The sequence below is a fragment of the Suillus paluster genome (assembly GCF_016628075.1).
Source record: "Suillus paluster strain FC165 chromosome Unknown EDB91scaffold_45, whole genome shotgun sequence".
NCBI classification, from domain to species: domain Eukaryota; kingdom Fungi; phylum Basidiomycota; class Agaricomycetes; order Boletales; family Suillaceae; genus Suillus; species Suillus paluster.
In genome coordinates, this window is record NW_024537605.1 from 102,375 (window position 1) to 126,123 (window position 23,749).

The 23,749-nt window shown below is 49.4% G+C and overlaps 11 protein-coding genes across 11 annotated transcripts; 7 read left to right on the forward strand and 4 right to left on the reverse strand.

The window, feature by feature from the left end:
• Window positions 1-47: 47 nt before the first annotated feature.
• Window positions 48-1,122, forward strand: EDB91DRAFT_567836 (uncharacterized protein). Its single transcript, XM_041327730.1, has 7 exons — window positions 48-90; window positions 144-315; window positions 362-378; window positions 426-513; window positions 568-732; window positions 785-940; window positions 988-1,122. Exons 1-7 carry the CDS (start codon window positions 77-79, stop codon window positions 997-999), a joined length of 624 nt encoding a protein of 207 aa, XP_041175011.1. The 5' UTR covers window positions 48-76; the 3' UTR covers window positions 1,000-1,122.
• EDB91DRAFT_567849 (protein serine threonine phosphatase 2C) lies at window positions 888-2,773 on the forward strand. Its single transcript, XM_041327731.1, has 5 exons — window positions 888-940; window positions 988-1,503; window positions 1,554-1,922; window positions 1,975-2,139; window positions 2,198-2,773. The coding sequence occupies exons 2-5, from the start codon at window positions 1,245-1,247 to the stop codon at window positions 2,680-2,682; spliced, it is 1,278 nt and encodes a 425-aa protein (XP_041175012.1). The 5' UTR covers window positions 888-940; window positions 988-1,244; the 3' UTR covers window positions 2,683-2,773.
• Window positions 2,774-4,531, forward strand: EDB91DRAFT_567898 (cytoplasmic protein). Its single transcript, XM_041327732.1, has 4 exons — window positions 2,774-2,940; window positions 2,997-3,156; window positions 3,262-4,381; window positions 4,434-4,531. The coding sequence occupies exons 1-4, from the start codon at window positions 2,865-2,867 to the stop codon at window positions 4,434-4,436; spliced, it is 1,359 nt and encodes a 452-aa protein (XP_041175013.1). The 5' UTR covers window positions 2,774-2,864; the 3' UTR covers window positions 4,437-4,531.
• A 156-nt stretch (window positions 4,532-4,687) lies between these two features.
• EDB91DRAFT_1056414 (cortical protein marker for cell polarity-domain-containing protein) lies at window positions 4,688-9,131 on the reverse strand (the record flags this gene model as incomplete). The annotated part of the gene is made up of 6 exons (XM_041314003.1): window positions 4,688-4,754; window positions 4,804-5,290; window positions 5,339-5,667; window positions 5,727-5,914; window positions 5,971-8,236; window positions 8,293-9,131. 6 exons carry the CDS (start codon window positions 9,129-9,131, stop codon window positions 4,688-4,690), a joined length of 4,176 nt encoding a protein of 1,391 aa, XP_041175014.1.
• Window positions 9,132-9,539: 408 nt separating this feature from the next.
• Window positions 9,540-10,266, reverse strand: EDB91DRAFT_1225300 (uncharacterized protein). The gene is made up of 3 exons (XM_041320966.1): window positions 10,104-10,266; window positions 9,793-10,042; window positions 9,540-9,732 (listed from the first exon to the last, which is right to left on the reverse strand). Exons 1-3 carry the CDS (start codon window positions 10,240-10,242, stop codon window positions 9,651-9,653), a joined length of 471 nt encoding a protein of 156 aa, XP_041175015.1. The 5' UTR covers window positions 10,243-10,266; the 3' UTR covers window positions 9,540-9,650.
• Window positions 10,267-10,329: 63 nt separating this feature from the next.
• EDB91DRAFT_1145147 (uncharacterized protein) lies at window positions 10,330-11,411 on the forward strand. Its single transcript, XM_041319172.1, has one exon. The coding sequence runs from the start codon at window positions 10,502-10,504 to the stop codon at window positions 11,153-11,155; it is 654 nt and encodes a 217-aa protein (XP_041175016.1). The 5' UTR covers window positions 10,330-10,501; the 3' UTR covers window positions 11,156-11,411.
• A 770-nt stretch (window positions 11,412-12,181) lies between these two features.
• EDB91DRAFT_1145150 (S-adenosylmethionine decarboxylase) lies at window positions 12,182-14,140 on the forward strand. The gene is made up of 2 exons (XM_041319173.1): window positions 12,182-12,598; window positions 12,726-14,140. Exons 1-2 carry the CDS (start codon window positions 12,360-12,362, stop codon window positions 13,834-13,836), a joined length of 1,350 nt encoding a protein of 449 aa, XP_041175017.1. The 5' UTR covers window positions 12,182-12,359; the 3' UTR covers window positions 13,837-14,140.
• A 643-nt stretch (window positions 14,141-14,783) lies between these two features.
• On the forward strand, window positions 14,784-16,255 carry EDB91DRAFT_1056541 (phosphatase 2C-like domain-containing protein; the record flags this gene model as incomplete). Its single annotated transcript, XM_041314015.1, has 4 exons — window positions 14,784-15,093; window positions 15,160-15,525; window positions 15,575-15,739; window positions 15,798-16,255. 4 exons carry the CDS (start codon window positions 14,784-14,786, stop codon window positions 16,253-16,255), a joined length of 1,299 nt encoding a protein of 432 aa, XP_041175018.1.
• A 159-nt stretch (window positions 16,256-16,414) lies between these two features.
• On the reverse strand, window positions 16,415-18,450 carry EDB91DRAFT_1329812 (uncharacterized protein; the record flags this gene model as incomplete). The annotated part of the gene is made up of 8 exons (XM_041325333.1): window positions 18,298-18,450; window positions 17,966-18,244; window positions 17,786-17,917; window positions 17,537-17,728; window positions 17,188-17,515; window positions 16,677-17,155; window positions 16,550-16,628; window positions 16,415-16,479 (listed from the first exon to the last, which is right to left on the reverse strand). The coding sequence occupies exons 2-8, from the start codon at window positions 18,128-18,130 to the stop codon at window positions 16,415-16,417; spliced, it is 1,440 nt and encodes a 479-aa protein (XP_041175019.1). The 5' UTR covers window positions 18,131-18,244; window positions 18,298-18,450.
• A 744-nt stretch (window positions 18,451-19,194) lies between these two features.
• On the forward strand, window positions 19,195-20,859 carry EDB91DRAFT_1295793 (uncharacterized protein). Its single transcript, XM_041324913.1, has 8 exons — window positions 19,195-19,761; window positions 19,815-19,891; window positions 19,945-20,103; window positions 20,155-20,205; window positions 20,259-20,274; window positions 20,329-20,378; window positions 20,429-20,544; window positions 20,604-20,859. The coding sequence occupies exons 1-8, from the start codon at window positions 19,600-19,602 to the stop codon at window positions 20,651-20,653; spliced, it is 681 nt and encodes a 226-aa protein (XP_041175020.1). The 5' UTR covers window positions 19,195-19,599; the 3' UTR covers window positions 20,654-20,859.
• On the reverse strand, window positions 20,696-23,021 carry EDB91DRAFT_1145175 (Dfp1/Him1, central region-domain-containing protein). The gene is made up of 5 exons (XM_041319174.1): window positions 22,835-23,021; window positions 22,510-22,803; window positions 22,297-22,448; window positions 21,179-22,244; window positions 20,696-21,126 (listed from the first exon to the last, which is right to left on the reverse strand). Exons 1-5 carry the CDS (start codon window positions 22,883-22,885, stop codon window positions 20,866-20,868), a joined length of 1,824 nt encoding a protein of 607 aa, XP_041175021.1. The 5' UTR covers window positions 22,886-23,021; the 3' UTR covers window positions 20,696-20,865.
• Between the last annotated feature and the right edge of the window lie 728 nt (window positions 23,022-23,749).

The following is a 23,749-nucleotide window of genomic DNA, read 5'->3' on the forward strand; positions in this document are numbered from 1 at the left end:
AATCCACAAATGTCACACACATAACAAACTCAATGTCACACTAATTTACGTAAACTAGTTCTTCTTCACTTCAACAATGGAATCAAAACTGTAAGAAACATACACAGTCACAATTCACTTTAACTCATATATATTTATTATAGAAAAGCATTAAAGGTCACAGAATTAAAAGAAATACTTCAGAAGGCTTCAATTCCACCAGGAAATGCAAAAAAGCAAGATCTCATAAACAAAATCATCGCAAACCCATCTGCTATTGAAGTATTTCACACTCTACATCCCGGAAAGAAACCAGTTCCTGCTGACGATGACCTGGTGTGTACGCTTCGGTCTCCTCGCACATACGCTAACCTTTAGTCAGCTCGCCCCTCCAGAAGAGTACGTCGTCATATCCTCACGTGCACACACGCTAACCCTCGCCATAGAATCGACTGGGCAGTCGAAGAGGCCATTCCAGTAGTCCCCCCCTCTCCTCCTAAACAAGCTCCCGCCTCTCCCCCAAAACCTAAGCAGGTTTGCCACATTTATTTATTAAACTTGCTCGCATCATTTCTGATTTCACTCCAGCCACTCTCACCTCCTGTTCCAGTCGCGGAACCACCTGCACCTGCACCTGCAGATGAAGAATCCGAGAAGCGCAAAGCTCGTGCAGCTCGCTTCGGTACAACCTTAGTTGACCCTAAACAACCCAGTCCGCAACAGCCAAAAAAGGTCAAGGTACCTTCTGGCGAGGTGAGCAGCACTACCTACCAACCTCTACTCTCTCGTGACTATCCATCTATAGGACGCCGACAAACTAAAGGCGCGGGCAGAGCGGTTCGGGATGACCACTTCAGTCACAAAGACTAGCGGAAAGCGTGTAGCACCTATCGAACAAGTTGATCCCGAGGAGCAGGAGCGTAGGAGGAAGCGTGCAGAACGGTTTGGCTTGCCACTATCCGTAAGTCCTCTATTGCCGGTACTGCATCCACTCATCGACTACCTTAGGACAAGGCATAGAGTGTTTATTCTTGACGGTACAGCTTCTATTTATCCTCATCGTGTTGTTCATATGTATACGCACATATCATTTTGAGTGTACCATGTAAATCCTTAAAGCTGTATTCTCGAAAACTGTGATTTTGCTGTATATATTTGGAGTCCTTCAACACCCTTTACCCTCAGCGGACGATAATATTAACGAACACTACTCATGCCATATAGCTAGGATCTTCACCAACTTCGCACTCCATCCGCCCACCACCATGTCCTACACGTCCTACCCCCAGCGTTCAACGTGGCTCGACTTTCTTGGGTTCCCCCAGGACTACGGTCCTTGGACGTATCGTGCTATCCCAGAACCTTTCGTCTCCTCCGAGCTTGCACGTCTTGCTTCCGCCCACGTCATTAACTCCACGACGAGCTGCGTCTCTCTACAGCCATGTCCAGACCCAGAACAGCGATCCCAGGACCGTTTCGTCGTCCTGGAGTGGGACGGATGGTCGTTCTCTGCGGTGTTTGACGGTACGCGACTTGATTTGATTCGAAATGACTGTCTCTCATACTTGCGACAGGCCACGCAGGGGAAGAAGCCGTAGATTATGTCACCAAAGAGCTCCCCTTGTCCATCCACGCAGCTCTCGCCAAGGCTCTCACCGATGCAGGTACCACACCCCTCGCGCCTTCCACCGTCTCCACCCTTCTGCAATCGTCTATCCAAGCTGTCGATGACGCCCTGACTGACGCAGTCAAACAGCTATTCCCCGACGAAGCAGCCCTCGCAGCCCTCACAGACGAGCAAATCAAGTCAATCATCAACGGCCCTACGAACCCCAACAATCTCGCCATTCTGCGCTGCATGCGCGGTACGACTGCGCTCGTTTCGCTCGTAGACCCAAGGAAAGAGAACCTCTGGGTAGCCAGCCTTGGAGATTGTCAGGCTGGTGCGTGTCGTTTCCGCAACGCTTGAACATACCGGGTTGATGTCATGCGCAGTGCTCGGAACCAAGAACTCTAATGGTACATGGGATGCAACTATCCTCAGTGTACACCACAACGGCACGAACCCCGCCGAGGTCGCACGTATCCGCAAGGAGCATCCAGGCGAATCAGAATGCATTAAATACGACAGAGTTCTCGGCGCAATCGCCGTCACACGAGGCGAGTACTTCCTTCCACACCCCCACGAGCTGCTGCAAACACGAACGTTTATGTCCAGCCATCGGAGACCACATCTTCAAGCTCCCAACATCCTACACCACCCGCGTCTTCATGAACTGCGTCCCCGGCTTTTCCGTCTCTACCGAGATTGGAGATTTCCTCCCGCACAACAAATCGCCGCCCTACCTATCCGCTCTCGCTGACATCAAACACGTCGCTCTCCCGCCATCCACATCCAACACATCTGAAGCATTCTTGATGTTATGTTCGGATGGCCTCGTAGATCTGTACGAACATACGAATGTACGGAGGCTTACCTTGGAGGAGATCGCCACACAGTGTGTCAACATTCTCGGCGAGTCTATGGATAGGAAACATGCCAAGGTCGGTGGGGTGAATGAGGACAATGCAGCACTAGTGCTACTGAGACACGCGCTAATGGGTGGAGGAGCGGATGACCTAGACCGTCTGGCGCAGATGCTCACAGTGGAGATACCCTGGCGGTGGATGGATGATACAACCGTGCTCGTGCAGAGCCTGTAATATACTTGCGGTCCGCGGAGCGCATTATGACGTTGACATATACCGGCTGCTATAACGTCGCTTAATAATCAACTGCGGTTGTGCTACTGATAATAATAATCTTTGCTGATCGTCACACACCAGCTATCTAGAGTCACCGATATTCGATCTTCGCTGTTGAAAGTAAACTTCAAGTGGCATCCATGGATCCAGCTAGCCAGCAACACATTTTCACTTGTCTGTCATGCTCGATAGCTTTTCTTTCCGCGGAGGAGCAGCGTATGTCCTGGCACTCGCCCCCTCCTGACCTGATGGATTAATGTATGCGCACACAGGCACGCACTACCGCTCAGACCACCATAGATACAATATGAAGCGTCGCGTCGCATCCCTGCCACCAGTTAGCGCTGCTATCTTCAATCAAAAAGTCCTCGACCGCCGTCAGGAGACCGCAATCATGTCCTCGCTGAAAGGGAGTACCTGTGAGGTGTGCGGGTACGTTCCTTCTGATCGCGATGTCCGCTTTCTTTCACTTTATTCTGTGCCGATTGCATATCCTCTGTACAGTTTTTTGATCAAGGCGCACTGACACACGAGCAGGAAAACATACACAACAGAAAATGCATACAGGTCTCACATAAACTCCAAGAAACACAAAGAGAACGAGCTCAAGACTGCCTCACAGCCATGTCCACCAGTACCCCAGGAAGACGAAGTGCCCAGTGCCCCTGTAGACCCCCCACCATCATCCACCCTCCCCATCATCTCCGAAACTCCCATACCCAAAGACTCGACCCTCGGCGTACCCGCGACCGCAACCGAAGACGAAATAAACGAAAGCATAGACGCAAAGATAGCCGCTGCCCGCTCACGTCTTTCCATAACATCCTGCCTCTTCTGCACGCATACTTCCTCCGCACTCGCAGAAAATCTAACGCACATGTCTTCTGCACACTCCTTTTTTGTCCCTGATGCCGACTACCTCATCGATCTCCCTGGTCTCATCACATACCTCGGTGAGAAAATCGCGGTTGGAAATGTCTGCATTTTCTGTAATGGCAAGGGACGTGAGCTGCGGACGCTCGAAGCAGCACGGAAACACATGCTAGACAAGGCTCATTGCAAGATCGCCTACGATACCGAGGACGACCGACTCGAGGTGTCAGATTATTATGACTTCACGACCTCGTACCCCGCTGAAACGCTGAAGAAAAAATCCAGACAGCCACGCGCAGAGGACGAGGAGTGGGAGGACGCTGATGATGACAGCGGCGAAGCAGAAGAGATCGTTGATGACGACGCCTCAGAGCCTCCTGAATCTGGTTCTGATGAAAGTATACCTGAAAACCAGATCACCTATGGAGATACCGAGTACGAGCTTGTTCTTCCATCCGGTGCACGCATCGGACATCGGTCGATGAAGCGCTATTACGCACAATCCTTGCTCGTGCACGCCAGAAGAGAAGATGACCGCAACTCCGGGATCGCACTTGTCCGCAGATTGCTCGCAGACAAAAATTCTGCCCTTGTACCCCGCAAGGGTGGGTTTGGTGCATATGGACAAGGAATGGAAGTTGCTAAAGCGCGCAATCGTGGTGAGGCAAGAGAGGCAGGGAGGCATGTACGAGAGTTCAGAGATCAGAAACGTAGGGAGGATTTCAAGACACGAGTAGGCTTCATACACAACAGCCAGAAGCACTTCCGGGACCCACTTCTTCAGGTCCGTTTTATGCTTAGACTGACCTTCAGTTATTACTCACCCTCATCTGCAGTGAAAGTGAATCAATTGACAAAGCGGAGATTTACTTTGCATGATATAATACGCATGATATTCCTTTGGTATTCCCAGCGTAAACTATTATCCCATTTTATCTCGTCCCATGGAGCGTCTCTAGAAAGCGAAAACATAAGAAATATGCTAGGATATCAATGAATTGAACGAGCGACCGGAAGGTTGATCTCAGTTAAGTAGGGTATAATGATGTACGACCGATAGCAAAAAGACAAGATACAAGAAGGAAACATATCAATACAGATAGGCCGCGGGCACTACACCCTCCTGGCCTGTTTGCGGGTTCCGTGTGTACCACCACCTGGAACAGAACATGAGCAGAGACCAAAAGGCTGAACGATAGCACTTACGCAGCGTCCCGATCATCTAACACTTCTACCTCCAACCCCGCCGTCAGAGGTAATTCGCCTTCACCCGTCCCATCGAACGAGTAGCGAGCGTGTGCAGGGCGACTGAACTCCTCTTCCGCAGCCATTGTTCCTACAACTGCGTCTGAAGGAGTTTCAGCTCGCAAGTAGTTGCTACCGTCTGGTCCAAATGGATCAGGCTCGACTGAGATTTCCCTCGCGCCCTCCTCCTTCTCGGCGCCGACAGTATCCAATGGGCTTGGGGCACCAAGAATCGTCGTTCGGGTGGCCGCGTTGATGTGCTCCAGTAATGACGATGGTCGGTGTTGGACTGAATCATCGTCGTCGTCATCACTGGCATTGAACTTGGCCAGTCTATCATCGCGACGGGACAGTAGGGTCCAGAGGATGCCAATGAGTGCCAGCAGGAACACGACCCCAGCTGCGATGGCAATGGAAATAAGAATGACAATACCAGTTGCGAGGAACTCTGCAAAGATTCATGAGCTAAGGATCGGGAGGACTAGAAATTACCCACGTTGCTGAGTGAAGCTGAAGTTTGCGATCGAATAGAACAGTGAAGAAATCGAGCCCAATGCTCCCTGAGCAGTCATGGTCACCATAAAAGGAATAAATGACGATCCATCGAAGAGAACAGAGGATGCGGAACCGAACGAAGAGTCGGTCAGCGCGCCGGAGATCATCAACATCCGGTCGGATTCAATGATGCTGTTAGTTGAATGCGTGTTCAGCAAGGGAACCATGAGAAGCTGGGAAATGTTGGTGTTGGCCTGAAGCGAAGATCCAACATCGCTCCAAGAAACACCATCCCAAAACATCATGAACGGTGAGGAGCCATCAGCGGTGCTGGAGATCAAAGATATATTAGAGATTATACCGATGAGCAGTATCATCGCACCACTCACCGACCAGCTGCAAAGATGCTAGAAGAGTTGCCATTGTTGACCTCTACTGCCGTAACAGGCCCTGGGATTTCAGCACTGTTGCCGACGGCGGCCCATGTAGCATTCGCAAAATAATACTGTGCGACATTGGTAGTCGATCCGCCCGACAATGTGATAGATCCAGCGGCAATCAGGATGTCTTGATTATTCTACCGAAAATCAGTTAATCACACAATGCCAACCAAGAGAATAGAAATGTACTTACACCTGCATATGAAACAGACGAGATATCTCCTTGAATACCCCCTCCGAGCGCGCTCCACTGGTTCAACGAGGTATCAAATAGACAAATCCCTTGGCAAGACACTGAACCAGCCTGCGCGAAAGAACCAGCTACAATGACGGCATCGGACTTATAGATTGACGTCGTTATCGAGCGAACTACAACCGAAGACCCTGCTGAAGGCTGTAATGGTTGCATAGAGGATGTATCCCACTGCTGAGCAGACAGGTCGTAAAGAGCCAATCCGCTCGCTGTGGTGCCAGTGAGGCTGAATTCACCACCAACGAAGAGCTGTTGTTTTTGATCGACATAAACAGCACGGACGATGCCATTGATCTGAGTACCAGCGAGTGCGGAAATTGAAGACGTAACAGTATCATAGATGGCAACAGCGGACGAGGTCGTAGAAGAAGAGGAGAATGAAAAGTTGCCTCCAATGATGGCTACCTCATGGGAAGTGGAAACATTCGTCCAGAACGCCCCAGCAAGGACAGCGGGAGCAGGAGCGGGCGGGGAGGGCGGCAGAGCGCTTGAAGATGTAGTTGTGGTCTGCCGAGTAAATATGGTCCCAATATTGAGGTGAGATATCCATGCGGAGGGTCCGCGACGGATGTGGGGGTGACGCTTCGTTACGGTCGCAGGGGAAGACACATTCGTAATGCTGTCTTCAAGCTGGATACCCATTGGTGTCACCTGAGGGCCAGTGCTTCCACCATTGGACAACATCACGAGGCCACTGGCACCATACTCTGCCATAGTACGCACACTACCCGCGACGAACTGGGTTTGTTCCTGACCCGTTGCAGGCAAAGTACCGTTGCCGACGAATGACATGTTGCCCACTACAAACCCACCGCTGTTCGTCCATGATCCAGTGTTGACATCCCAGGTGGCCAAACCACCGGCGGTGACACCGGCAGCCGACGAATTGAGTGCCTCAGTGAAATTGCCTGCGACCACGATTTGCCTGTTGGCGAGCGCAAGGCTAGCGACTACACCATTGACTCCTGCGCCCATCGTCTTCCACGAATTGGAGCTAACGTCATATATGGCTACACCCTTAAGTTTGCCCTGCGTAGAAGCTGTGTTGGTATCCGTAAAAGTGCCGCCAACGTAGAGCTCGTTGCCGCTTAACACGATAGAGGTTACAGGCCCGTTAAGACCATTACTAGGAAGGGCAATCAATGATCCACTCTTGAATGCGACGATGTTTGAGACGCCGTTTGTCGAGCCAGAGATAAGCTGGAAATTGCCGCCTAGGTAAACGGTGCCAGACGGGTGCTGTGCGACAGCTGCTATGGACGTGGTGGTAGAAGTTGTAGCTCCCAGGGCGTTGTAGAGATCAATGGATACCGTGTCCAAAGAAGTCTCACTTGTGTTAGGAATGGTTCCAGTAGCGTCAATGCTCGCACTGGAGCTCAACGGCCACTCGAAGAAACCGAAGCCATGCTGAGAACTGCTAGTGGAGTTTGACCCAGACGACCCAGACCCGGCAGCGGATGTCACACTCGCCGACGTCAACACCAATGCGACATTACCAGCGACAAGCTCGTACTCCCCACCCTGCCCACTACCTTCGGGGTTACTCGCGAGTGTCATGGATACGGTAGTCACGAAGTTGGTGGACGAGGGAACAATTGAACCACTGTAGACAAGTACGGTCGTGTCGGTCTGAACCTGCTGCGAAACAGTAGACACCCAAGGCTGCGTTCCGCCGCCTGGGAAGACGGTAACCTGGACAGATGTGCGGAGGTCACAATCTTGGAAGTCTGCGCAGCCCGGAATAACAAGATATACGTCATACTGGCCGGACGCAGAGACGTATGGGTGCCATGTAAAACTGGGAGCATCAGAGGGAGACGTGCCAACATCCACTGTGGACACGAGGACAGTTTGAAGTGTGGCAGGGATATTGGTGGTAGAGTTTTTGGTGGTCCACTGGCCTGTGCTAGTGGTGTTGGATGGATTAGGTGCAAAGCAGGATTGCGCGTTATCACTGCTAATTGCGGATGCGAACGCGCCGGAGGAAAGGAGCTGTAGCATATGCAGACCGGGAGCTGCACCCGTCCAACCTGATAGAGTGATCTGCATACCAGTCAACGTCACCGGAGCGGTGAAAATGAAATCCTGGTATAAGATTGATGAGTCGGTCGACAAAGGACAGCTAGCTGAGCATGTCATATTCTGTCCCGTTGATGGATTAACATACGTCAAGGTCTGGACGGTATTGTCTGGAATGGACGTGACACTAACGTAGCGCAGAATAAGATAATACATATTATCGGCCCGTTGAATGACACATACCTGAAAGTCGTCGTACCGTATCCGCTCTGGAACGTGTTGCCAAGGCGAACGCCATAGGCATTGATAGACGAGAAGTCACGGACAGTAATGACAGCGTCATTCCCGTTCGCAGCCAACCACGTGTTGCCAGGTCCATCAGGACCAGCAGGGCAGAGGATATTCAAAATATCGCTGAACTGAGGGTCAGATGATGATGGTTCTCCCAGAATTTCCGCGCCTTCGAGAGGAACAGGAACGAGTGATGAAGAGAACGGGGTAGCCCCAGGAGAATAAGGGACATTGGGATTATTGGTATTATTCAATGCAGTGGTATTCGCAGCGAGAGAAGTGATGAATGAACCGGCAAAAAGAAGGCTATTTTCCGAGGAGTTGGATGTGATTGAAAGGACCTCTGCGGCAGCACCTGAGAAACCTTTGAATGGGGGCGCGGACCAAGAGTTGGACTTGGTGTCCCATATAGCTACAGATGAACCAGGCGACGTGAAGTGCCCGCCGACCCAAAGCTGGCTGTTGGATACATCGCAATAAAGCGAATATATTTGACCATTTGGCCCATTAGATCCAAGCGCAGCAAACACGCTAGAAGAAGGCGTGTAGGAGGCGATGTTGGTGGCGGAGGTATTGCCGATAGATGAAAAGGATCCGGCGAAGTAGAAGATGTCATTGATAGCGCAACCTGAGTCGATCGCACCGCCTGAATTTGTAGTGCCAAGGGTAGTTAGGGCGCCTTGACCGGTACGAGAGAGTAAAGAGGACGTAGAAGGGTCAAATGAGACAGCGGTAGAGTTATTGAATAAAGTGAGACCTGCGAATGCGCCGGCAAGACCGACCTGGCCCATGCGGCTGAAATCGAGCATAGGCAATGAAGCTAACGCGGGCTGGGCGAGAAGAGCTGCGAGGAAGAAAGTTGAGAGCCATCGCATCGAAGTTGATGAGTACCGCGAATGCATTTTTAGTATGAATGATTCGTCTCCACGGTATACGTTCGTTCGTTCCCCTAGGGTATTAGACCCTGATGGAACAGAGTCCTCAACAGAAAAAACTGGAGTTTTCAGCGTCAGCCCAACGACGTTCAAAAGAAAGACAAGAAGTTGAATCTTCCCATCAAAAACGCGTTCCAATAAACCAACACGTCCACGTGGACCAGGTCATGGACCAGTGCGGTGCACCACACTTTTAGACCGGACTGCCTGCCTCGCGAAATCCACACACAACTGTTAAATTAGCAGCTTATTTCCGACCTCAACCATCTCCGAAACGGAAGAATTTATAGTGAATGCGGTCCAGTTTTTACATTGCAATAGAATGGATCAACTGGGCACTGCAACTTGTGCCAAAAAAATCTACTCTAATCCTTCTCATCCGGATCTAACAGCCGTTGAACTCGTGTCGGCAACACATCCGACTGGCTGTAGGTGAGGTGAACCTGAATCTAGAATTCTATATCATCGCAATGTCAGACACGTTCCAACCACGCATATCCGATCAAGATTCACTCACTGAGGATATCTATAGCGGTGCATGTTTGGCCTCTTGGCATCAGCCTGCAAAATAGTATTGTCGGAAGCTTGTTGTGACAACAACAAGTGTTTCTCATTGATGGCTGCCCAGAAGTCACGCGGCGTCATGTACTGAGCAAGCCATCGAGTCAGATAGACGTCTTGGTTTGGCGAAGGAGCCCATTTGTAGAACCCGACTGCAAGAAGAGAAACCAGGGCTGTGTTACGCCAGAAGGGTGTAAAGAATCCAGCTAATTGGAATGCGCCGCGGATGAGTCGAATGACTTTATGGATGTGACCGGAATATCATACCTTCCCGTGAATAATGAGTGTCATCATGGTGCTCATGATGAGTATGACTGTCGTGCGATACGAATCTCCGCTGAATGACTGAAACGCTCCCAACTGCGTACTTTTGGCGTAAGAGCAGGTTTGCCCTCGCCAGCGACATTGTGGTTATAGATGAAGTTGCTCGTGACGCCTCGGCAATTCGCTTGCGGACTTGGAAGTTCGGCTGCTGCATTGCGTGTTTCGTGATACGGTGATTTACATTCTTGCTCGTGTTGATTTTTATCGTTCATCGTCAATATCACTCATCTGGCTTCGTCTAGCTAGCTCTTCTTTGGCCAGAGTACGCAAATTTTTGCCATCAAAAAATTCAACTGAAATTTGTTGTAGGACTTGTGTATACCCAACCATTGGTCTCGACCATGTTAAGACGCGTACTACCTCGCTTTCCGCTCTTCAGAGTCTCTGCACCCATACTTCCGATATCGTCGCGAATAGGTGTTCGTTCAGTGCCCGCGATATCCCTGACGGGCGTCCCTCGTCAGTCGAGCTCGAGGCTGTTTCACCATGTCCCTGCTCGCCTTACATCAACAACCCCACCACCTCAAAACGATCCAGGATCACCGTTACCTCCAAACGCTACCCTCTCTCAAAGGCTAAAACATCTCATTAAATCCTATGGATGGTATGCCCTGGGAGTGTACCTCATCTTCTCTGCACTAGACTTCACCGTCGCGTTTGTTGGAATTAACCTGGTGGGCGCCGAACAGGTCGCGTCTCTCGCCGCCTACGCTAAGGAGATCGCTATTGGGTTCTTTCATACCAAGTCACCAGAGCCTGGGCGTGATGAACTGGAGAGCCCTTCTGCAGGAAGTGCGGGTCGCGAGGGCTTATATGCCACGTTGGTATTGGCTTACACCATTCACAAGACGCTTTTTTTGCCTGTCAGAGTTGGTTTGACGGCCGTTTTTACTCCACGATTGGTGGGCTGGTTGCGCACAAGAGGTTGGGCAGGTGGTGAAGGCGCGAGGAAAGCAGCACGCGATATGAGGGATAGGATCCAAAGAAAGGATTAAAATCAGATGATGCGTATTGGGTGAGAGGCAACTTACAACATCATTTTATTTACACCACTCAGACCATAGTCACATACTATTTGCATGGCAATTGTGCATCCATTCATATTGCCATGACGCTAATTTCAAACTAGAGCGATATTTGTACTGAGTCAATTACATAACTACGGCACAACTTGCATTCAACTTGATCTTATTCACTTGAAGGCGCGTCAGGCAGATGCCTAAGGATTTCCCCAATTCAAAATTAGCATGCAGCTAACTTTGGGCTGTTGCAGCATGAGATATGTTGTGGGATGATTAGTGGCTTGACTCCCAACTCGGGCTGCGACTTTGCAAACACATCCACCACCGAGGCCAGGTGCACTTGGAGTTCGCGAAAGCACGTGCGAGTACGCTTCAAACGCTGCATCCTGCCCTTGCTCGATGCCCATCAGATCGGCTTGCACCGCAAGTTTGACGGTGCACCCCGGTGCCTGTGAGAAATACAGGGTCGTACTCCAGCCGAGCTCACTCCGAAAGGAATTCCTACAGTGAAGAAGATGCATCTGAGGATCTTTAAACCAATGAGAACGCCGAAAAGCACTTCTCGCAACCTTAAGGACCACAGGCCTATGCTTTGTGGCTCTGTCGTATCCTATGCATATCTGCCGAGGCTACGATAGGTATGTGCGATCCAAGCGCAAAAGCTTGTGACCTGCTGACGGTCACATCTCGAAGGGCCCCAAAAAATATTGGTTATGGGACCCTTGTAGAAACTACTTGTCCTAAGGTAATAGGCTGAGATATGCGCATCTTGAACCTGGCGTAATAGTATAATCGCTGTCAGGTTGCAAACAGGTGGCGGGGGCTGTGGCGAGCAAGTTTAGAGTCATAAGTTACGTGGCACGTCTCGAACTGTTATTACACGTGCCAGTGGTTTTGACTGCAGATTGTCCACATGGCCGTTCTAAGGGTGTCCGAACGGAAGAGCAGATGGACAAAGCGTAACGAAATAGCGATGTAGTTTACACGGCTAGTAGGAAAGATCTAGCCGGGCCATCAGATAATCGTGAGTCATGTACTTCGAATGGAAAATGCCGATTACTATACTCCAGAGGCTGAAAAGATTTTCTCTAACTTGAACCCAATCCACTCCTGATGCAACTCGATAGCTTAAAGCACCACAGATCCTGCAACCGTCGCTTCTCTCTTCCTGCAATCGATGGCAGTTGGTGACTACCACCTCCCATACACATCGACGCCTTTTGAGGGTCCAGAGAAATTACTGGAGATTTGGTTCGCCCCTTCTCCTGTACATGTGCCAGATGCACACGCACCAAAAAATGGCCGTATAGGCCTGAGGAATGTTCCACAACAAGTATGGGAGGACATGCTGGACATCGTCAAATGCAAGGTCCTCAGTGTTATTGAGGGCGAAGAAATTGATGCTTATCTTTTGAGGTATGTGTCATCGATCGATCGTCCCTTTGATATTTCCTGTACAACCACGTACAGGGTCATCGATTTAATATCTCTTAACTGTTGATTGAATTAAGAAGAACTCTTCGCTCATGTTTCTTCAATTTAGCGAATCATCTCTGTTTGTGTTCCCGCATCGCATTATCCTGAAGACATGCGGCACAACGTTAAACCTCCTCGGTCTTCCGCGCATCCTCGAAATCGCGCAAAACTTCGCCTCACTCCCATCTGTTTATCGATGCTTCTACTCACGTAAATCCTTCATGTTCCCTGAGCGCCAGCTCGGCCCGCACCGAGAGTGGAAGGATGAAGTGTCGTTCCTTGATGCCATATTTCCAAATGGAGCCGCTTACACTGTAGGCAAAGTCAATGGCGACCACTGGCTGCTTTACCTAACAACCCCTGGACAAACTGGCGCAAATGGGGAGACCGCACCTAGTTCTCCCGATGCTTTTCCATTGCCACCTCTTCAGTCCGAGAATGAGGAGGAGAATGAGACAAACCAGACCCTGCAACATGTTGAATCCGAAACACCAGTTACTCAGGACTATACAATCGAGATCCTCATGAGTAACCTTTCTCCCAAGGCTCGCGAGGCCTTCTTCATGGCTCCTCCAGTAGAAGATGCACCTCCGGAGAATCCGTCGGTCATTGGGAGGACTTTGTCCTCGGCCATTGGAATTTCAGATCTTTTCCCGCCTCATCTTACTACATTGGATGCTTATGCGTTCACCCCTTGCGGTTACTCTTCGAATGCCCTCCTGAAATGGGGCGACGGAGTTGAAGATGGCCACGAGGGAGAGGGCTACTACACAATCCACGTGACTCCTGAAGCAGGCTGGTCCTATGCCAGCTTCGAGTGCAACGTGCCACTGTCCACTTCTTCGTCTTCTTCAGCAAAAGATATCCCCGATCTATACACCCTGATCAGACGCGTCGTCGACATCTTCCAGCCCGGCAGACTCAGTCTGACCCTTTTCATATCCAACGTCGATAATAGCAGTGCTGAAGATGACGAGGGTGAGACTGCTGTTGAAGCCGCCCAACGGACCTTCAAATCGGCTCTGACAGCTCAACGCCATGTGTCATGTTCTTCTAGTGATTCAGTGACCAGCCACAGGGGTAAACAAAGTGACCGCATGTTGTATAGGAGAACCGACAAGATCAGTTATCGATTTGGTGGTTACAATCTTGCATTTGCGAGTTTCGAGTGTCGATGAAGATGTCATCCTGGTGGTGTTAGGTTGTACGCTGAAGTTATCTTTTCTCATCTAGATGCGCTCGTACTTTCCTGCCAATCTACTTTTTGCTACCTTCTCCGTTTCCGCTATACGATCCAGATTTCGGATTACCCCATGTTCGTTGCGTTCGCCTTGTACACATGATGCTGTTGATCACCATTACATTGTTATGGCCTCGGTTAGTGTCAGCTGCGCGAATCTTCGATTCACAAGGTCAGGGCACTTTCACGGCATGAAGTTCCTGGTCTCTAACTCCTAATGCGCGTTATCGGAAATGTCCGTACAACCGAAGCGCCATGGGATATTGCTCATGTTCATGGGAGATCTACGATAGATTTGGAGAACAAAACACCACGGTCACTGATCGCTGAGCGTCCCCCTGCACATTACCAGTATGTAAGTGTCAGAACAAAGTTTTTACTTGCTCATATGTCATTCGCCAGAACCTCAGTGCAGTTTGGGAGGCCCTTTGTGGCATGAGAAATTTCAATTTCGTCCCAGTCATCTGTGCGAGGAGCATATGCTCTTATTTTTCACTGGTGGTCCGCATCAGTTTCAGGTCTTGAAATGACCGACATGGACTTAACGCCAATAGCGCCTTGGATCTGGACCAATCTGGCTATTCATGGACGCATACTAATACCGCGCTAGCAGTCGTCGTGTGCTGCAGTCGGCGGGCCGAGGCTATATACCTCAAAAGTTTCCCAGTTCTGGATTCTTCATCGTTTACTTCCTAATACTGACGACCGAGGAGGACGTCGATATTCCCGTGACCACCTGTCTTCGGGGTTGAATTCATTTCTTGCCACATGCCCCAACCCAGCGAGCCTCATCGGAAGCCTCAATCCGCGTATAAATTAATCCAACCATTTTTGCAATGTCCCCAGTTTTCTACCAGAGTGCGTTGCATTAGCTTCATACCAGCGATGGTTTACAGCACAGTCAGTCTTCAAGCCGCCACGTCCACCGAAAACCTTCAAGCTCTTGAAGAAGTCAAGGATTTCTGTACAACAGATCTCGGACGGGGAGGCAGGGAACGATGGACGTATCACTTACTGCCAGAAGCTGCACTCAATGTCGAGCTGCATCGCCAGTCTAATGCGTCCTCTTCAAGATCCGTAGACAGCGTCACTTTTCAGCCATGTGCGGCCTACGCCGATCTCAATCAAGACCGGTACAGCATTGAGGAGTGGGAGCTCCCTGGCGGAGTTTGGGAATTCACGGCAATCTATGATGGTGCTCTACATTCCTGATGAATGTCATTCGTATCCCCTTGCATAACTAATGGCTGAATTTTTCTAGGTCATTGCGGCCATGACACTGTGAACTATGTCCACAAGCGGCTTCCATCGATGGTCAGGATGTCATTGCAAGCTCTTCTTCAGAGTGTACCTATCACATCCCTGAAGTCGGAATTGGTCTCGGAGGCACTGTGTAACGCAGTCAGGCATTTAGACGAGTCTATTCGTTCTGACCTTTTTGACTTCTTGCCTCACGACCGCCTTACAAAAATGAGCGACATTCAACTCGACCAATATGTCTCACGACGTTATTCTGAATGGAATGCTATATCTTCACGTTGCACTCAAGGCTCAACAGTAATTTTGGCTTTATCCGATCCGCTGAAGAAAAATTTATGGATTCTCAATCTGGGGGATTCCATGGCCGGTAAAGCACAGCCATTAATCATAGCATCTCCTTCCTGATAATATTGCAGTTCTTGGCAGCCGATCCTTGTCCGGGAAATGGTCCGCAATTATCGTCAATTCTGTACATAATTGTGACAATCCCTCGGAAACTCACCGTATTCGGCGAGAGCATCCATCAGAGCAAGCTTGTGTGCGTGACAACAGGGTGGTCGGATATCTAGCACCGACCCGAGGTATTTCTTTTCTATTCAAATATATCAAATGGTACGTCCTAACCCCGAGACCCTTTAGCGTTAGGGGACACATGGCTTAAGGTTCCTTCGGTTTACACTCGCCGCGCCTTTGCGCCGCACTTGCAAGATTGGTTACCTCCACGTCAGGTGGTAGAGTATGCCAGTCGTATTCTTACTCCTCCATATGTATCCGACCTCCCTGAAGTCTACCACTACTCCCTCGACATCTCTAAACAAGAAGTATTCCTCATTCTATCGTCTGATGGCCTGCAGGACATGTACGACAGTCACGATATTCAATGGTCGGACCAAGAAATGGCAGATCGCTGGGTGGGCTTGGTTGGACGTCACATGCACTCCACCAAGGATGTAGACATGCAAGGCAATTTAGCGCTCAGGCTCCTCCGGGATGCCGTTGGCGGAAATAACACAGAGCTTGTTTCCCGAAATCTTACCTTGGAAATGGAAGACAAATGGATGGACGATATCACGATTCTAGTGCAACGATTCCGGTAGATCTGTTTCATGGATAGTGTACCTTTGGCATATATGTTACTGTACGTATTTATTCTAGACCTATGATAGAGGACTTAATTCATGCATTATCCACGGTTTAAGTTTCCCAAAACGCTAACCACTATGCCATACTTGCTAGACAAGGACGGTGCAGATTCCTTAAGATATACTTCCCAGATATCGTGATATAACAATAGTGTCGATCTTGGACACCATTTTACACCCTACATGACGTCATTCATTGGCCAATGAGATCCACTTCGTATGGGGGATAAGCAGGCTCGAGTTTCACACTGTGACCCGACTTGTTTCGCAGATTGCATAGGGGACACAGACGAATGAACATCTCGACCATCGGCCAGGTTATGGTAGCCTATGGAGTATTGAATGAAGTCGGTGGTCACAATAACAGAACACATACCATTCCTATGCGCCTTGCCTCAAATAGCATTGAAGAAGATGAGCCATGAGCTCGATGAGCGTAGACAAGAATATCGTAGATCTGGTTTTGCACGGGAATGCGCTCAAAAGCTCTCGTCCACTCAAATCCACCGAAGTCGTGATCAACAGCATCGACTTTTGAAGAAGCCTTTCCGCGATTGTCTATGTGCCCGATATAGTCTTTCCTGAGCTTCTCTTCTTCTGCGACCTCGAGGTGGAAGAAAGAGTCCCGTGGTATCAAGAGAAGGTGGGATTTCTCAGATCCCAGTCGCACATGATGAATTGTCAACCACGTGCGCAGCCGGTCTGAAAGACCGTCGACGCTGCCTTTCGACAACGCATGTGACGTGGCAGCGTAAATATTTGGTGCAAATGCAGCAGTTTCATGAAGGTCCTGCGGCAGATCGTGGAGGAACTGTGCAAGGCTATCCTCAAAGGACGCTCGACTCGGCATCTCGACTGAATTGACAGTTACCAATCCGCTGCGAAACCGCATCGGGCAAAGGCGCAAACGACTGTATGTGCCCATGATTCAACAAGGGATTTCGTGACTACCATCCCTTGGTCAGAAGGAAAGGAATGCGAGATGAATGAGATTGGGTTATTGGGCTGGGTGCGTGGGGTATCTTTTTGGAGCCCTGAACTGGAGGGCCATCCTTGGCCATTGTAGTCAGGAGTGAATCGACCAAAATGCGAATAGAGTGAAGGTTCACCCTCTTGGGAGCCACCCCTAACACGGGATGCGGATGAATCTGATGCATCACGACTCCTCGATGATGACGCCACGTTTTGTCCATAAAAACTATGGCCGTCTCTAGACTCATCATTGCGCACGAAGACGGTGTGCTCCTCTGGCGACGGCACGTCAGAGACCAGAAAAGACGCCGTCTTTGCGCCGTAGGGAGCCGTCTGCCTGTCTCTCGCCATGCCATGATCGGATGGAACTTTATGCCTCTTCTTAGGAGTATAGTTGCACTCAGTTGCACTCTCTTCTTCCGCGCAATGGTTGCAAACCGGCAAGTTACGGTCACACTTTGTCAGAATGATAAATAAGATCCATGTAATTATTTCATCAAGTCTTAAACATACCTTCATATTTCTGAGACGACAACGATCACACCGCGGGATTCCTCGGTGAGCAGGTGTTGGTAAAGGTGTATATCTGCAGTCCCTCCCGTTCGCATACGAGCAGTGATTGCAAGTTGGAAGCACTCTATCACACTACCCAACCGTTAGAATTTTTGGAGAGGTGTACAAGCTGGCACACACCTTCAAGTTATTCATCCGGCAGTGATCACACCGTGGCTTCCCTCGGCGTCCTTTCCATTGCGACTGGCGAGCCATGAACATCTTGGGATTGGGAATCCGGATAGTTAGTTGTCCATCGTCGTTCATATCTCCAACAGAGTCTGTTCCATCAGGAGATTCAGACATGCTGTGTGGGTATGCTGCACTGGCTATGAGCCCCAAAAATACACAGCACGGATTCCCGGACAAAAAATCTGTACCCTTGAATGCAAAAATTGTAGAAGGCTGGTAGATTTGTCACTAGTAAAACGACTGAATGAGATGAGGAGAGAACAAGGTAAGAACGTACGTACAATAAACCCGAAAATTGCGAGGGCGTACAATATTCTTTATGAGCGCCAGAGACAGTGGTAAAACTGAGACAATATAGATGTTTTTAAATCATCCACCTCTTCGTGTGATTTGACGGAGTTGCAAGTCGTTCGTAGGCAGCTTTGTGCAAGACGATCAGGGCTTCACCAAAACCTTGCCAAAACCTGAACTTACTTACGGATGTGACATCACTGTCACGCTACTTTTTAGGTCAAAGTGGTTTGGAAACAGGCCAACCTTAAATGTTCTGGACGTATGATCAGTCCTTCAAGCTCAAGGGTCTTTCTCATCTTTCTCATGGCATAAAAGCGTATTAATCTGAAGTCGCCACGCAGTGTATCAAGGCCTTTCTCTCAACCGGTAGCCATGGCTCAGCGCTCGGGGGGAGGCAGCGCACGTGAACTTTATCATGGAGGCATAACTGAGACACAAGTACTTGGTTATTTCCTTGACGATGATCTGTGTCTTATAGACGCTTAGCTTGCTCCACGGTTAATAATGTTTGTAGCCAGTAGGTATCATCCATCGCCCTCCAACTTCCAAGCTTTCTTAAAGTGCCACGATAACACATTTCCATATATGGAATCTGTAGTTCATGAGAAGTCCAGACGTGGCGGTGAGTTCAAACGTTCATAACGTTCATTTCTCGGGATTTGCATGTGATCCCGCTCTTGTCAGGGTCTAAATAAAAAGCCGTTTCCGCTGTCAGCCTGTGAGTGAGACGTATTTTGTATCAAGGAGTACTAGTGATAGTGTGTCAAGGAACGATTGATACCTGTATACACTCAGAATAGTTGCCCCGCTCGTTGAAGACTGGGTTGTAACTCGAAGATCCCACTTCAAATACTCGATGTCACCTCCAAAGTAGCGCATGTGCGTGTACTTCTACGAGTTTTTGAGTTACTAGAGCGCATGCCCAGCGCACGACACTTTAGGGAGATGTCATCATCGCGAGCTTCTTAGCCGCATCCGAGCCGACCCGGATCTGTTGCTCAAGTACTCTCAGGGGTGTTGCAACCAATGGTTGCATCTGATTCGGATCTCATCGCCATACACGTGTGTGCCTATGTGCAATTCATCTATGCAGGTTCAAGCTCGGAGTATCGACAGCATGATGGTCAGGCAGAACTGCAGAACTATCCCCATCCGTTGCCTTGCGTACTACTTCCAGGCTATGAGCATGCCGTACTCACCTTTGAGCATAAAACCGATGAAAAGTATACCAGGCTACATCACCCTCCCTCTTGAGCCACGCATTATAGTCGACGCAATTCATCAACAAGATGCGCCCCACGAAATATTTACTCGGCTTTGTGATGCATCTAGCATTCAATTTAGTGTCATCAACCATGGACAAGCGGGGTTGCGTTGATTTCTACGACCCGGCTGCCGGAGGCGGATCGATGCTCATTGATGCTGGCGGTGGATACGGCGAACCTTTGAATGTAGCTCTCTTTCATCACCGCCCTTATGATTTGACTGACTTCGGCGGTCGTAGGTCATCATCTCTGGACTTAGCTCACCCGCAGTCCTCACATATGACGGAGCTATCAATTATGCCCGTGCTATTGGATTGTAAGCGTAGGAACATTCGAAATCCATGGGACTTGCTGATCTTCTCGTAATAGTTCTGAAGAATGTTTTGGCCTTCACTTAGGTGGTCTGATGTCCGCTAACTTAGGAGACGGCGATGGATGGGTCAACCAAACGATTGAAATTCGCCAGGATTATGGAAGTGCAGGCGCCGGAACTTGTCTCGAGAGCCTCATCGGCGGAAATCATTTTCGGTAAGCTTGTTTTCTAGTTATGGACGGTCAGTAGTGATCATACTCTTCCAGTATTTTTGTACAGAACGGCACGGCGGCCGACAGTGGTGCTCTCTTTCTAGCGTGAGCACACCTTTAATAGTCTATTTTTCCACTAGCTGACTTGATGCTGCCAGGGCTTCTAAAGAGGAGGTACATAAATTGGACAAGATTTGCAATTCTTACACAGCTGAACGCCACCCTTAGCCTTTGACGGAGAATCATGATATCGTGCCAGACGGGTACGATATTGGCCGGTGAGTAACTCTCCATGTTCGTGACGAACGAATATCCAATCCTGTTTCAGCAACAACCTGGTGACAGGAGCAGTTGGTCGGACAAGTTACGGTGGGGTCAAATATAGTACCATTGCCCAGAACATCACTGGTCTCCTCGCAGCTGGTTCTGATGGCGTTAACCATGGTGAGCTTGGCTGATTAAGATTAAGTAATTGCTCGTCTGACTATCAGCTTCACTGTCAGGCATCGCTCAAGATGGTATTGTTACGTTGCTGACCGTTACGATCATTTAGATGTCCATATTTACTTGTCCTTTTCGAATTTCCCTTTGTAGCTATTCGTGTAATCATGATTCATTGCTCGTCTCATTATCGAGCATTGACAAGTTAAGATGCTAGAGTTATGGTACAAGTGCTGTATGAGGTGTGACACAAATCAATGAAGTAAAGCCAAACGCAAAGAAAACAATCTTGGAAAGAACCGAAGACTGTTGATCCACTGTCACTCACAAATCCAGATCCACTTCCCCCTCAGCATCTTCCTCATCCCACATAGACTCGTCATCGTCTTGCGATGGCTGTGAGCACTGCAATGTCTCAGGTACCTCAGAACTTCGCGACAAGCCGTTATACCCGCATTCGGACCACGTGCGTTCTTCTTCGGCTTCTTCACGGGTACGGCGTCGAACGCGATTTAGAACGGAATCAAGTTGAACGTAGTTTGCATTGTCCAAGGCAAACTTGCGATGCCTCCGCTCCTGCGTATGCTGAGGGACGGATTGTCAGAATACTATATAGAGTATTAAACATGACCCATACCGTGTCGAAATCATCGAACTTGACGCGACAACTTTCACAATAACCGGGTTTGCTCCCTTCGTCGCGCTTTGGTAATCGAAGGGTATTTGTACTCCTACTTTTCCTGAGCGGCCCATTCGGGCGATCTGGAATCGTAAGGGGTGGACCCATGCCTCCTGCTTTTCGGCCGAGAGTGTGGGTTGTATTCGGGGCTTTTCGGGATGTCACGACTTGTTGCTGAATCCTGCACCGAAGAGAGGCAGGTAGTTCCAGCGTCCTAAAAGCACCGCTCGCGTTGGATGTTGTACCTCTCGTGGATGTAATGCCGACGCTGTTCCCGGATGCTGCTACATATGATCCAACACCTGTCGAAGCAAGGTAGCCTGAGGCGGTCGCTGACTCTCTTGTATCCCCATCTGCGTAGTCACCATCAAGGTCAACATACTCTTCCATAGTTGCATCAACAGCCTGACGGTGCAAATTATTCATCGACACTGAACGGCGGAGGTCTCCGGTTTTGCGCGAGAGCATCTGGACTTCCGCTTGCCTTTTCCGCTTCAGTGCCCTAGCCACCTTCTCCGCGCGTTCGTTCTCATTCTCCCTCTCCGCCTTCTGTGCCTTCTCCCAACGCCTCCTTTCCCTTTCATCAAATTTCACAAAAGGCCCTCTGGACCTTGGATCACAGTATAGAACAGGATACGCGGGTTGCTCCTTCCCGTCGCAGCCCCTTTGTATAGGATATTCTAGAGCGTGAATTGTTGCCAACTCCTGTCGCACGTCCTCTATAAGCACGAAATAACTCTGCTTTGAAAAATAACGATAATCATGTCGCTTTTGCGTCGGGTCACGTTCGGTAGTGGTACCATGGAGGCGTTCGGTTTGAAGTAGACTAGATAGCGACCGCTTGTTTGAAGCAGGGGCAAGGGATGTGGTTTGTGCAGGAGGTTTCGTAGAGCAAAAAGCAAAAGCTGGGACATCGCATCGTTCCAGAATGCTGTCAAGTTTCGCTGGGCTCCATATTTTCATGTTAAAGGCCTTCGCCTTCTCCACAAGATTGAAGCTCTGCGAGGTGGCATCCTCGGTAGTACTGTAGATCAATTATGTTAGCGAGGTCTACATAACAGAGCGGCGTAACGCACCGTCCACGGAGCTTAATTGGGCTTTTCAACGAGCCAGCCCGCGCGGCGAAGCCTTGCAGTCTATTCTCCTTGTTTGCAGTAGGGTCGATCGGAGTGACGGGTTGATTGGTGATAAGATGTGTGATCTCGTTGGAGAAAAAGTCATCTACTTGCTAGAAGCACGTTGATGGTATGTCAGATGCTTGTGCAATCAGCACGGAGAATCGACCATACTGATTTGAGGTGCATCACCCGCGCCGCTAATGAATCTCGCAGGGCAGCACTCTCAGGGTCCAATAGATCTAGGTCGAAGTAGAAGACCCATCCTGGAAATGCGCGAGTGTACTTGAGACGAAACTCGGCTTTCTGAGCCTCTCGTTCCACGCGCCTTCGCTCCTTATCCTTGCGGTCCTCGCCGTGGGTGGCTTCTGCTGGAGCAGCTCTCACCCGCTTGACGGTTTCAGGCGTTTCTCCTGCATGATCCGGTGATCGAGGACGTTTAGCCAACAATGAAGCTGAACGGAAGTCCTTGTTTGATGGGGGACATGCTAGGAGGAACTTGAAGTGGCAGAGTGCGTGTACTTAGTGGACGACGGTTGGTCGTAGGCATGACTGAGCCAATCAAGACCCAGACAAATAGTTCCGGTAGACGAAGGCGATATGTTGAACAAGAGGCTATTGGAAAGAATGGTGGGAAAAGATAAACTAGGTGGTGAACCCAACTTGATGGCAAATTGACATGGACGCGACGCCCAATTACTTCCGAAGAACAAATAAACAACGCGTCCGATGAAACAACCAATGCAATATTATATTAATTCGGTACAGCACTCATTTAACTTGCCATTTAATGTTTCAGTTGAGGGTTCAATTGAGTGGGTTGCAACTTCAGCTGGAACTAACATGCATTAAGTACTAACGGTGATATGAAGTACTGCTTCTACCCTCAAATGTTCTGCTGTTATTAAGTACACTAGGTTGGGGCCAGACGCGGCAACAGCTGCGCCAACGATAACATGTGCACGAACAACTAGTATCTCTTGATAGACCTTCGTTGATTCGGTTGAACAGTTGAACTTCATGAAGTCGTTTCGTAACATCTGACACGTGCACGAGAGTTGCACGTGACAATCACATGAGCGCGTCAACGACAATTGCTGAGATTGGTGCCACTTGTACAAAAACTAGAGATGAAGCTCGAAGATGAATACACTACCTACCTATTAACGTGATACATGGACCATGAAGTCAAGTAGAACATAACGATAATAATAACAATAATAAAAAACAACCAACAAGAAACCAGGCCAAGGAATACACATCCTGTGGCCGAAACTCGAATGAGCATTTTCCAAGATCGAGACACGTCAGGAGTACATACAGGCAAATGCATCCGTCACTTCAGTCAACGGGCTTTCCGTTAATTCCTTGGCGCGGCTGTCTGCGCTTTGTGAAAACAGAGGGTCATCCAACG